The 12,821-nt window shown below is 38.4% G+C and overlaps 1 protein-coding gene across 1 annotated transcript; it reads right to left on the bottom strand.

The window, feature by feature from the left end:
• Positions 1–9,726: 9,726 nt before the first annotated feature.
• Positions 9,727–12,542, bottom strand: LOC137089813 (glutamate-rich protein 6-like). The gene is made up of 3 exons (XM_067453387.1): positions 12,305–12,542; positions 11,748–11,970; positions 9,727–11,615 (listed from the first exon to the last, which is right to left on the bottom strand). Exons 1-3 carry the CDS (start codon positions 12,526–12,528, stop codon positions 11,355–11,357), a joined length of 708 nt encoding a protein of 235 aa, XP_067309488.1. The 5' UTR covers positions 12,529–12,542; the 3' UTR covers positions 9,727–11,354.
• Positions 12,543–12,821: the final 279 nt, after the last annotated feature.

Here is a 12,821-nt window from a genome sequence, read left to right as displayed (position 1 = left end):
TACATTGATTTATTCTGACTTAATCTGAAATTATTTATTTTAGTGTATCTATCTATTGTTACTGTATGTTTATATTATATTACCGTATACTACATGTATTTTCCTCTATTGCCTCCCAATTCTAGCTTCTGCTGCTTTGGGTGATGTACCGAACTTAGTATTTCAGGCACTTTATGGGATTTTTCGCCTCTTCATGACAAATTAAGTTCCTGTATTCCTCAGCTGTAAGTTGCTTTGGATAAAAGGGTCTCCTAAAATAATAAATGTAAATGTTTTTAAAAGTCATTCTAAAAATCTAGTTTATATAGCACCTTTTTATATGACCAATCTGTTTATATACTGTATATACAGGCAGGGGCGTAGCCATATTTTCAGAAGTGAGGGGGACAGAAATGTCATAATACCATTTTTTTTTGGACCGATATAATTTATTGCATCTCTTGCTTTTAATTTGGTAAGATATCAAATACACTGCTGAATAATAACCACTACTATCTATAATATTATTCTCCTATTTTTTATGCCAATTTTATGATTGGTTTATGTACTACAGACGCTTGTGCATTAAGTCTCCATAGATTTTATGCAATGTAAAAAAATTAAAATAAAATTCTGATGTAAACCAGCTGTTCTCTGTGTGAATATATAGTAGAGTGCAATTTATTCCTGTGATCAAAGCTGAATGTATCATCATTACTCCAGTCTTCAGTGTCACATGATCCTTCACTAATCATTCTCATATGAGGAGCTGATGATCACACACATTTAGGATTATTATCAGTTGTGTTGCTCATGGTGAAGCTTAAATTTTGTGGAAACCATCTAAACATTTGTGGTAAAATTAAAAAAGAGAAATTAATACTTTTATTGATCAGACATGCATTCAATTGGTGTTATTTTTAATATTACAAAAGATAATAATTTATTTAATAAATGCAAATTAATGCTGTCCATTGAACTTTCTATCATCAAAGAATCCTGAAAAATAAAATGTATCATGGTTTCCACAACATTTTAAAGCAGCACAACTGTTTTCAAGACAATAGATCTTGATATTCAAGATAATAATCATAAATGTTTCTTGATTATAAAATCCTCATATGAGAATGATTAGTGAAGGATCATGTGACACTGAAGACTGGAGTAATGATGATAAATTCAGCTTTGATCACAGGAATACATTACACCGTACTATATAGTCACATAGGAAAAAAGCTGTTTTAATTTGTAATAATATTTCCCAATATTACCATATCGGCCAGGTTGAGCCAGAGATGGCGCTTCCTGACCACCAGGGTGGATATCACCTGACCAATGGCATGGGCGGTGATTTGTCGCCTGGAGGGGCTCTGGGCCAGGACTTGGACGGGAGCTTCGGTTCCCCACGCCAGTTGGAAGCGGTCACCGGACACAGTTGCATCACGACGGCCCAATCCACCGGCGGGAGACCTTCGTACCCCCTTGCCCTCCATGAAGGGTAGTGAGGAGGGAGGAACCACCAGGTCACCCTCGGGCGCTGAACGGTGTTTTACGAGACCTAGTAAGCTTACCGGATACGGTGAATGTTTAATCTATCAACAAGCTCTGTTTCACCTTCGTTGCTCTGGTTGGTGGTAGCGTTATCCTATCGCGTGCAGAGGGAGTTTGAAAGACAACCGTTTATCCCGCCCCTCGGATTGAGCCCTGTCTATGGTGAGTTTCCAGACCAAACATCTTGATGTGGGTCTGGCTTGTCAGGCTAGCTCTGGGGTCCTAAGCGGACACGATTTCACAGGGGGGACAGGATTTAACTCCATAACTCGGTTCCCTTCAACATGAAATGAGTACTGCGTGATATGCCATGCTACGCACAAAGATGCTCATTCGTCACTTCAGTCGAACCCAAATTATTTGCCATGGTGAAACATCTGCTTTTATAGCCCAAGTTTCCACCCCATTTCACTCACCATTGATTTAATTTCTTTAACTTTTTTAACTAAGGTTTACATTAATTCTAGGGGCCTCTATAGGGGCCTAGTTTATGAATATATGAGGCAGCCAGTGGTTACTCTCAGAGTAAGCAGGATATAACAAAAAACATGTGAGTGCAACAGTTCATGCACACAGGACCTGTGATTGAAGCGCAGGGACCTCAAAATTATAAAATCGAACAAATGTGGACGGTGAGAACCAGCTGGCCGCTGCACAGATGTCATCAATGGAAATGTCAGATGATCACGGCCATGCCTTTCGGGGAGTGTGCTCTGACAGGACAGAGAAGTTTTAACTCCTTTTCTTCCTGAGAAGGAGGAAGGGCAGAGAGAACTACCATCTGCGCCCTAAAAGGTGTAGATAGGATTTTTGAGATGAATCCATGTCTACGTTTAATATTATATAAACTAATATAAATGTCTAGGTTAATATACATTTTTATAAAGGCTTCAGAATTTAAGAAAAAGGAGTTTTCCCTGTAGCATCCTGTCTTATTTATATTAACAAGATGAATGACACAGTACTCGTTCCATATCCAAGGGAACCAAGGTTATGTTAGTAATGGAGTGTGTTTGTTTGTGTGTGTTTTGTTTTAATGATGAGCCATTTTTTTTTGTTAGCTATATTTTTAACTGTCCTTTTGGATTTTATACAAAGAAATGTACGTTTGTTACATACTCCCGTGATTACATTGTTACATAACCTGAATAATTCCAGAGCAAGTCAGAATCAATCAAAGTATAACAATTTATTAACAATCAGGTAAATGTATAACGCCAATTACATAATCAATTCAAAGGTATACTTCACATCAAATACCCTAAAGTAAAGAATGAGATGTATACCGGACTTATCAAGGTTACATAATGCTGCATGGGTTAAAACGTCCAGCATTACGGGCTGACCTGAGTACAGTATCGAGCCCTGAGCTCTTTGCAACATTTCCTTAAATACCCAGAACCAGATACATGCCCATCACAATAGGAATTTGCATTGATCAAGTTCTATAGACTTGATTAGAAGAGAGGCCAAATGGCTGAAAGCCACACCCACCATACACCAAGGAAAGATATCTTTAAACCCTTAAAACATTCATGATGTTCTAGTTTACTTCTGTGGAGTTGAGATATTTGTACCAGTCGCACTGAGACATTTCAAACGATATCAAACACATATGATACTCGATCGTGTGGATTGACATTGTAATATAGAGATTCTGGATGCATTTTCAGTGATCTCAGCATGAGAGAGGGAATGAATTGGGGGAGAGGGAGTCAATAGGGAAAGATGTAGATTAGCTGATAGTGAGGTGAGACTTGCGTCTCCAGTGGTGTGTGAGGGACAGTTCAGATGTTAATTTCCTTTATTTTCTCAGAGAGTCCTTGTTCTTCATTCAGACATTTCGGCATATACTAGTTTTTTCAGTCTTACAGTTCCACCTCTTGATCCCAATGGGTCAAACTCTGGTGGTCCTATGGGATCACTGTTAGACGTTGGTTAGACGTTGGTTCAATCCTTGAGATGAAGAAATTGTCTTAGCAGCTGCAGAGCCCTTCGGAAGGCTCTTTGTTCACCTGCAGGACACCGTCTCGCCAGGTTTGTGTAGCTTGAGTTTCAGCTGGTGGGTGAATGTGTTCAGGTGTTCTACCTGTTGTTCAGCACAGCATATTCATAGAGTCAGTCTCGGACCTTGGTGAATGTTCAGTTAACGTGTCACTTCTTCATGGGGAAGCTTCTGCTTCTGCACCTTCCCGATAATCTGATTCTCCTTGTGTAATCCTCACACCTCCAATGGTGTGGTTCACTGGGTAGATTTCAATAGGTGGAAGGCTTCTCCGTAGTTGACACCTGAAAAGAGTCTTAATGTCCACTTAACGACTGAACACTGATGAACTTAAAGCCGTAGAGAAATGCATAAGAACATAAATGCAAGAAAACATAAAAGAAAGAACAATGTGGGTTCACGTCAGCAGTGCGATTGGTACACCTTCTCTCAAATGTTTTTCAAGGTCATAATTGGTGGGGTGGATTAAATATATTTAATCACCTAATTCTTCACTGTCACTGGGATAAAGTGATAGCGGAATTTAAGTATTCTTGGTCTGAATTACCTAAGGAAATGCAGCAAAAAGTCAGTGCAGTTTATATATTTAAATAGATGATATGCATATATAATAACATCAACAATATTCAATATTCAATCACAATTATGAAGATATACATAATAACATCAATAATATTCAATATTCAATCACAATTATGAAGATATACATATATATATATAATAACCACTGTGTTTGTTCAGGAATCTTCCAATGCAATTAAGGCAGATCTAAATATGTTTAGTCATACAATAATGTGGACTGTGTATTCCTTGTCACAGTGTATGTCTGTGTGTGTGTGTGTGTGTGTGTGTGTGTGTGTGTGTGTGTGTGTGTGTGTGTGTGTGTGTGTGTGTGTGTGTGTGTGTGTGTGTGTGTGTGTGTGTGTGTGTGTGTGTGTGTGTGTGTGTGTGTGTGTGTGTGTGTGTGTGTGTGTGTGTGTGTGTGTGTGTGTGAGTGAGCAGTCCTATGAGTTGGTAGGATGTAGTGAATAGCGTTTGCTATGTGTGTCTTTAATAGACTGTCATCATTGGACCAACTCTACTGTCCTGTGTGTGTGAAGCTATTTGGATTTGTTGGTGTGAAAAGACTGACAATAGATCTTTAGTGAAGTAACAGTTTTGGACTCTATGCCATCTTTGTCATCTATGATGTGTAGTGTTTAGCCTGGATAGATTTGATCTGTTTCAGGTGATATGAGGGTGTAGTGAAGGAGGTGTGTGTTCTGTGTTCTGTGTTTGTTTTTGGGAGATGGGTGGAGTCTTATCAATAACAATCTGTGTTGCAAAATTTAGTTCCAGTGCTACACTGGGAGATCATGTATACATTTTGTGAAGTGTGAATGGCCCTATCAAGTGTATTCGCACCCATCTCCCTCCTTTCAGGTTGTTCTGACAATTCCATTGTTCTGGCTCTGATGGGGGTGTTAGCCCCATCCTGGTGTCCATCCTCCAAGGAATTGCAGTTGTAAACCTGAGACAGAAACAATGCAGAGAATCACAGTTAATTCTGACATTATTAACGGCTTCACAGTCAGGTGTGGACTTATTTGAATGGCACCGTTATGCCTGATGCAATTTTCATCCTGGCTGTCACATGAAACAGAGTTTCATCGGCCAGGTCTGAATTGTTGCTGTTGTTTTAGTACAGTGTGTGACACCTTACAACGGTTCTTACAGTCGAGCCTTCACAGTCTGCTGTGAGCATTAGAAACCCCAGTTCTGCTGGAGAATTTTTCTGGATTAATCAGAGCTTTTATCACTCATATTGTCATGAATTCCGATGGGTTCCCATGGCTTTATTTCCAGTTGCTCTCATTACAGTCAGATATACATGTATTTATATGTATTACCTCGTTATTTCATCTGACTCCATAAAATGAAAAGGTTTTAAATGATTATGTTAATCATTAACTTTAGGTTTCTATTTTCTTTCAATTCAATTCTTATACATTGTGTTATACTCAGTAATCAAGATTCCGATAACATTGAGTCTCGCACCGGTCAGAATACAATCTCTTTCGCAAACTCGTCAGTCTTGGTCATTCAGTAGAGGCCAGTGACTGATATCTTGGACGCCCGTGCTACACGTTGATCATTCCAAGATAGTTTTGTTCAGTCCCCTTGGATTTGAATTCTCGTAATTAATGTAAATTGCTTTTAATCAGAGGCCCATGACCACCACCCCAGAATCAAGTGACCAACTTACTATCTCTAATAGTGACTTTCTATAATCATGCCGTGGTTTTCCACGTCTACGTAATTAGAGCAATATTACAACAATCAGGAATTAGGGTTGCCCTATTTAGATTGGTCTAACAATTTGTTATTGTTCTAAACGGAAGACGTCTTTAGTCTTTCAACCCGCAGTCCAAGTCTACGTATCTGAACGCCAATGTGCTAGTCGGAGCTCTAAAACATCAGCCTGGTGTGCTTTAATGCTCCACCGAAAAACTGTGTTTTAGTCCGTGTTACTAACCTGAGCGTAGTCTTGTGGTGTCATGGATGTACATGATCCACTGAGTTATTAACACAACATACGTTATAGTATTTTCATGGTTAATGCAATTGTAAATAACACTGTAGCCACATGGCAATTCTATGCTCCACATGGGAGACAAACAAATTCAACATAGAAACACATTTATTCTGTTTTTACAAGATACATGGTCTAGAATGCATAGCATCTACAACCTTTATCCTAAGTGTTTCATACACTTACAGTAAAGCAATCTTGTTTTTTTAAAGAATAAACTTAAATAGCCTAGGTGTTTTTATTAACACAAACAACTATGTGTGTTCAATGCGCACGTTTATTTACAATTACAAATTTGAAAATACAAGCAGGATCACTGTAATTTGGATGTTTTAACTATTAAACTCATTGCTATTAGGCTACTAGCCCACCAGCAAGTGAGGTTAATAGGTGAAGACTTTGCATGAACAATGCAGTTAGCTCACTGAGAGTTGTACCTTCAAATGAGCGATTATCTTTACCCTTAGAAAGGAATTTCCTGTTTTTCTGAAAATAAGGTGGCGGTCGACCCCTGCCCAATGACCAGCATGTTACCTCTGAATGGCCTATTTTCTGACAGGAACTGCAAAACCTGTTCTCTTTGCCATAGGTTTGACTGCTTTGTTCTCCTGGAGTTTGAGGATTTTCATGACTCTCTAATGCTTGAGCACCATGCGGTCTGGTACATGACTCTGGGCTATTGCAGTGCTGCATCACCTTAAGAACTGAAATAGGCACACTTCCTCGAGTTGCACATGCATATTCTGAACTAAACATTTCAGATTCATTAGAGCAAGTCACCTCATCTAAGAAATGAACATGCTTTTTAGTCCCATCACTGTTAAGCGTTTTGGGAGGCATGAACTTTTTAGCTACTAGTTCAGCCTTGAGATCTGCAATGGTCTCCTCCTGATTTTTACACTTCTCAGTCAGGGCTAACAGCTCAGTTAGTAATTTATTTATCTGTGTTTGAAGATCTTGAATCTTTGCCTTAGACTTTTCTGCTTCTGTGTTTTTAGAATCCACTTCTTTACATCTAGCATCTAGACTTAATAATTGAAATGGTTCCACATTACGTAGACTTTTACAATCTCTGAAGTTTAAAGTCTCAGTTTTTGCAGCAGGTTTTGACTTCTTTTGGAGTTTGTCATTACACTTTGTGCGAGTCTTTACCGGGCATTGTTCTTTTGGTTCATCGTGCCTAAACACAGGAGCTCGGTTACGAGTTTCTCTCTGTGGCTTGTATGTTAATGCGGCATCATCATCATTTTCATTCTCAAGATCACAAATGTCATCCAGTGCTGCTTGTTTAACTGCGGCTACTGGAAATCCTACATTATCGCAACAATCTTCGAGAGCAGATATGTAGTTATTGCCGGTTTGCAGTTTTCTTTGGAGCTGATCGATTTTTGTTGCCATTTCTTCGCGCTGTCTAGCCCACCCTCGTTGCTTGTATTCTGCCGCTTCGACTTTTGCTCTTAACATTTGTAATTCGTCCGATCGCAATCTTTCAATTTCTTTGATATTTGTTATCGTTCGTTCATTCTCGGCCATTGTTTTGAGGTCGTTACGACGAAGCAAATAAACAATTGCAGCGGGAATTCTCTTGTATTTTGATTTTGATTTTAGTTGCGCGCCCTTAGCAGAATACCAGGATATAATTTCGTTATTGGTCCACTTCATGTTAAATCCTTTGTCGCTTAATTGAAAGAGGAGATCTTGTAGTTGTACGCCTAGTATTCCCATAATTTCCTCGTCTACACTACAGCTGTGCTGTCCCTGGAAAGTCATGTTTCACGTCTAATTCTTACACAATATCGGATTTCTACGGTTCCGATCTATAGTGGGTATACCGACCCGTTCTATAAATGTGTCTATATGTGTGAGTTGCAGATAAACTTTCCCTCAACAGTTCTAAAAGGCAATGAAAATGTACTTACCACAGCAGTTGAAGAAAGAGAAGCTCAAACCTCTTGTTGGTTTTTAAAATCCAATACTTCACTGAAAAGACGTTGCTCGTAAGAGAGTTGCAACATCACGTCGGGGTCACCAAATTGTAAGGCCGCCCAAATCGTCCCAATGGAGGCCAACGATCGGCGGGTGAAGGTCGCTGCGCGTTCGTCTTTTCAGCGGGGAAAAGGGGATTTTATTCCAATTCCTCGTTAATCTGACTCCATTTAATCATAATTTAGAATTTAGGTTTGAATGCCAATTGGTTATTTGGTCATTTATATTTAATAGTTTAACTACACATTTAATTATTCCGTTTAACCCTTTGTTGAAATTATGTCCGTTCATAACCTGAATAATTCCAGAGCAAGTCAGAATCAATCAAAGTATAACAATTTATTAACAATCAGGTAAATGTATAACGCCAATTACATAATCAATTCAAAGGTATACTTCACATCAAATACCCTAAAGTAAAGAATGAGATGTATACCGGACTTATCAAGGTTACATAATGCTGCATGGGTTAAAACGTCCAGCATTACGGGCTGACCTGAGTACAGTATCGAGCCCTGAGCTCTTTGCAACATTTCCTTAAATACCCAGAACCAGATACATGCCCATCACAATAGGAATTTGCATTGATCAAGTTCTATAGACTTGATTAGAAGAGAGGCCAAATGGCTGAAAGCCCACTCCCACCATACACCAAGGAAAGATATCTTTAAACCCTTAAAACATTCATGATGTTCTAGTTTACTTCTGTGGAGTTGAGATATTTGTACCAGTCGCACTGAGACATTTCAAACGATATCAAACACATATGATACTCGATCGTGTGGATTGACATTGTAATATAGAGATTCTGGATGCATTTTCAGTGATCTCAGCATGAGAGAGGGAATGAATTGGGGGAGAGGGAGTCAATAGGGAAAGATGTAGATTAGCTGATAGTGAGGTGAGACTTGCGTCTCCAGTGGTGTGTGAGGGACAGTTCAGATGTTAATTTCCTTTATTTTCTCAGAGAGTCCTTGTTCTTCATTCAGACATTTCGGCATATACTAGTTTTTTCAGTCTTACAATAGATAGATAGATAGATAGATAGATAGATAGATAGATAGATAGATAGATAGATAGATAGATAGATAGATAGATAGATAGATAGATAGATAGATATAGACAGACAGACAGACAGACAGACAGACAGACAGACAGACAGATAGATAGATAGATAGATAGATAGATAGATAGATAGATAGATAGATAGATAGATAGATAGATAGATAGATAGATAGATAGATAGATAGATAGATAGATAGATAGATAGATAGATAGATAGATAGATAGATAGATAGATAGATAGATAGATATAGATTTGTACCATGGGCTTTCAATCAGAGCCTTCACTAACAATGTGATTTTCGGGATTTTCTCTCTCTCATTCTGCATCTCATAGTTGAAGTGTACCTATGATGAAAATTACAGGTCTCTCTCATCTCTTTAAGTGGGAGAACTTGCACAATTGGTGGCTGACTAAATAATTTTTTGCCCCACAGTATAACATTAATTTTCATTATTAACAATATATCTGGAAATTGTGATTTGTAAAAGTGAAAGATACATCAGTCATCTTATTTGATTTCTTTATTGATTTCTTTAAAACAATACAAATATATTATTTGTGTGCAGAGGTGTCAAGTAACGAAGTACAAATACTTAGTTACCTTACTTAAGTAGAAATTTTGATCTATACTTTACTGGAGCAATTATTTTTCTGCCTACTTTTTACTTCTACTCCTTTCACGCAATTATCTGTACTTTCTACTCCTTATTTTTTTTAAATAGCCTCGTCACTCCTCTTTCATTTCATCTTGTTGCGATTAAACTATGCAGATAAATCACATCTGGATAGTGTGAATTTGATTGTGGTTGGATGAGAAGTATAAACATATACCATTCCAACACCCTACGGTGAAACATTCACATTCCAATAAAGGTTATTGATAACATGCCTCTGAAGTTTGAATATGATACAAAAATTCCATAGGTCATCATATCTTCCGCTTCAGGAAACACATGTTAATGCCCAGCAGTACACATATGGTATATTTCTACTAAATGCATTCATTTTCAATTTTCACTGGCTGAAACAGGTAGCCAGTGCATCCCACATTTTTCAACATTAACATTTTAAAATAACATTATACCGGTAGTCATTATGGCCTTTAGAAAATTGTTTTTTGAGGAGATGGTGTAGTGCACTATAGGCCCCTGTGGTGTGGCTTAAGCTTGTCTCTTGGCATTTTTTTTCTTACACTACGTTTACTTTTATACTTAAAGTAGTTTTGAAACCAGTACTTTTACACTTTTACTTAAGTAAAAAGCTTGAGTTGATACTTCAACTTCTACAGAAGTATTTTTAAACCCTAGTATCTATACTTCTACTTGAGTGATGAATGTGAGTACTTTTGACACCTCTGTTTGTTTGATATGTAATACTTAATGTTGAATACATGTAATTGTATATCACTGAGACAGCGAATGGAAGCTGACGACGAGTCAAGACTCACAATTATCCTGTCTTTTCTTCCCAGTCAATATTGTGCATCACATGGGAAGAGGCTAGTGCAGCAGATATTTTCTCTGATCAGGTATCCCATTTGTTTCTGAGCCAATAAATGTTGTTTGATGACTCGTTTTCCGACGCAGGGTACTTCATTTGTTTTAAGTTGTTTGCTCAATGCATGAGACGCATTTAATTCTTTGCATGTGTAAAAGTAGACATGATTTAATTTATATTTGTAGGCTACTTTTATATTTTGGAGCAACTAACCCAACTCCTACTCTAAACCTACCCACTTCTCAACAATATAAACATGTAACAGGGAAATAAAATTAGTCACTAGTATTGTGACTACACAAAAACAGTATACAGGTATTAACTCATGTTGCATTCGGAAGTAATACAATATCTTTATGTGAAGAACTTATCTTAATGTTTTAATCGCTGAAATGATGCGACATAACTCATTCAAATGATACACCTGACTCTTTAGCATGACTCTATTGGTCGCAAGACACATGAGAGCCAATGGCATTTTACAGTGTGTTAAAAAGTGATGCCGAAGGAAACTGACCAAGCGTCAATATGTGACCAATAGGAGACTGCATTGAATTAGTTTGTCTATGTCCAATTACATTTCATGGAGAGGGCTGGGTTTATGACATACACTGCATTCTGGGGCGATCGATCGAAACTGCTTTAGCTTCACTTTTCAGGACTTGTGTGGCACACTTAAGCAAGAATATCATGTCAGTTCATAGACAGGCCCGCAGACAACGCTGGATAAAGGCTTTGTCTGGCTCTTCCATCTGCACTCTGTGGCTCAAACTCTGAAGCCTTTGGACCAGCGAGTGAAGGAAAGGTGGAGGTCTGACCCGCAGATGTGTGGGGCTGGATGGGAAGGTTTGGCACTGCTGTAACCGTATCAGAGCCATGTGAAGACCGACCTTACATGCTAAAAGTACTAGTTCCTCTTTGCACATGAGGGGTTGAGCAGGCGCGTTGTGTTCTTTGGACTGTAAGTTGAAACATGGAAGACATAACACTAAGCTGGACTGATCTGAGTTGAGTAATAAATGTGACAGATCAAGATGTCTTATATGAATAGCTAAAATTGGTGAGCCGATTAAAAGACAAGACTTTCTTACCGACTCACAGTTGCCTACTCTGAACCTGGCTTGCTGCCCTGAAGCAAGGAATGACACAAACACCAACTGTTTCCCAAGAACTCGAACCCCTATATTTCTGTTGAGAGACAGAAAGAGTGGTCTCAGGGGTGTTGGTGTTTGAGCCTGGTCTGTCCAGCTCCACGTTCTGATCCTTCTTCCGCTCTCATCTAGACTCCGCCCACCCCAAGCATCCATACTCAACCTGCTCCACAGGAAACAAGAACCATATCACAGCAGATTAGTCACAGTTCACATAACTTTATATTATATTACAGTTTAGCTGTGTTTATAAATTAAATTTATAAAGGGTTAGTTTATCGGCATTTACTCGCACGGGACTGTAAAATAAAAGTTTTATAAAATTTAAAATCTTAATTTATCTTATTTGGAATGGCATAACGGCGAGTACATGATGACAAGTTTCATTGTTGGTAAATTAATCCGTTAAAATGTTGGACTTTCCCCTCCTCTTGATCAAGAATCAGTCCATTTGAGATGTTCGGATCTGTGTCAGTGTAATAGCAATAGGACTCTACCAAATGCTGCCGTTGCAATGGTAACAAGTGGCTCTGCCATTGGCCTGAAAGAGGGCTCTGATTGGACAAAGAGTTGTCGTCATGTCATCCCGTATGATACAGATCCTTTCCTTCTTACAGCTGAGAATGATGACAGCCAGGTTACCTGAAGGATAGCTATTACCATGACAATAAGGACAAACAACATCAATAGATAATATGACATATGAAATAATGGAGAACATGAAGCTCCAACCTTAGGAGGAAAAAAACCCCACATAGCATCAATAAGTTATATTTATGTGGCTGAGAAGCTAATTACATTCTGATGTATGTAATGTAGCCTACTTATAAACTACTTACATAAAATATCTATAGATATCAGTCACTCTGTATCTCCCAATAAAATTGTAACATGCATGTTCTGTTTTGTCATTGTATTTTGGTTGTTTCTGTTGACGATTTGGCATAATCTTCCTGGACTTGGTGTCATAGAAACAGGTCCATAATCCTAAACATTGCTTGGGAGCAGGCTTGT

This window comes from Pseudorasbora parva, chromosome 9, assembly GCF_024679245.1.
Source record: "Pseudorasbora parva isolate DD20220531a chromosome 9, ASM2467924v1, whole genome shotgun sequence".
NCBI classification, from domain to species: Eukaryota; Metazoa; Chordata; class Actinopteri; order Cypriniformes; family Gobionidae; genus Pseudorasbora; species Pseudorasbora parva.
Note: the sequence above shows the minus strand (reverse complement) of the source record. Positions and strands in the feature narration are given on the sequence as shown.

Excerpts from the sequence above, each read along its gene's own strand:
- LOC137089813 (XM_067453387.1), bottom strand. The coding sequence starts at position 12,528 with ATGTTCTCCATTATTTCATATGTCATATTATCTATTGATGTTGTTTGT. Across the intron at positions 11,971-12,304 it reads CATTGCAACGGCAGCATTTG|GTTGAGTATGGATGCTTGGG; the intron begins GTAGAGTCCTAT and ends CCTGTGGAGCAG. Across the intron at positions 11,616-11,747 it reads GAGTAGGCAACTGTGAGTCG|TCCAAAGAACACAACGCGCC; the intron begins GTAAGAAAGTCT and ends TTCAACTTACAG.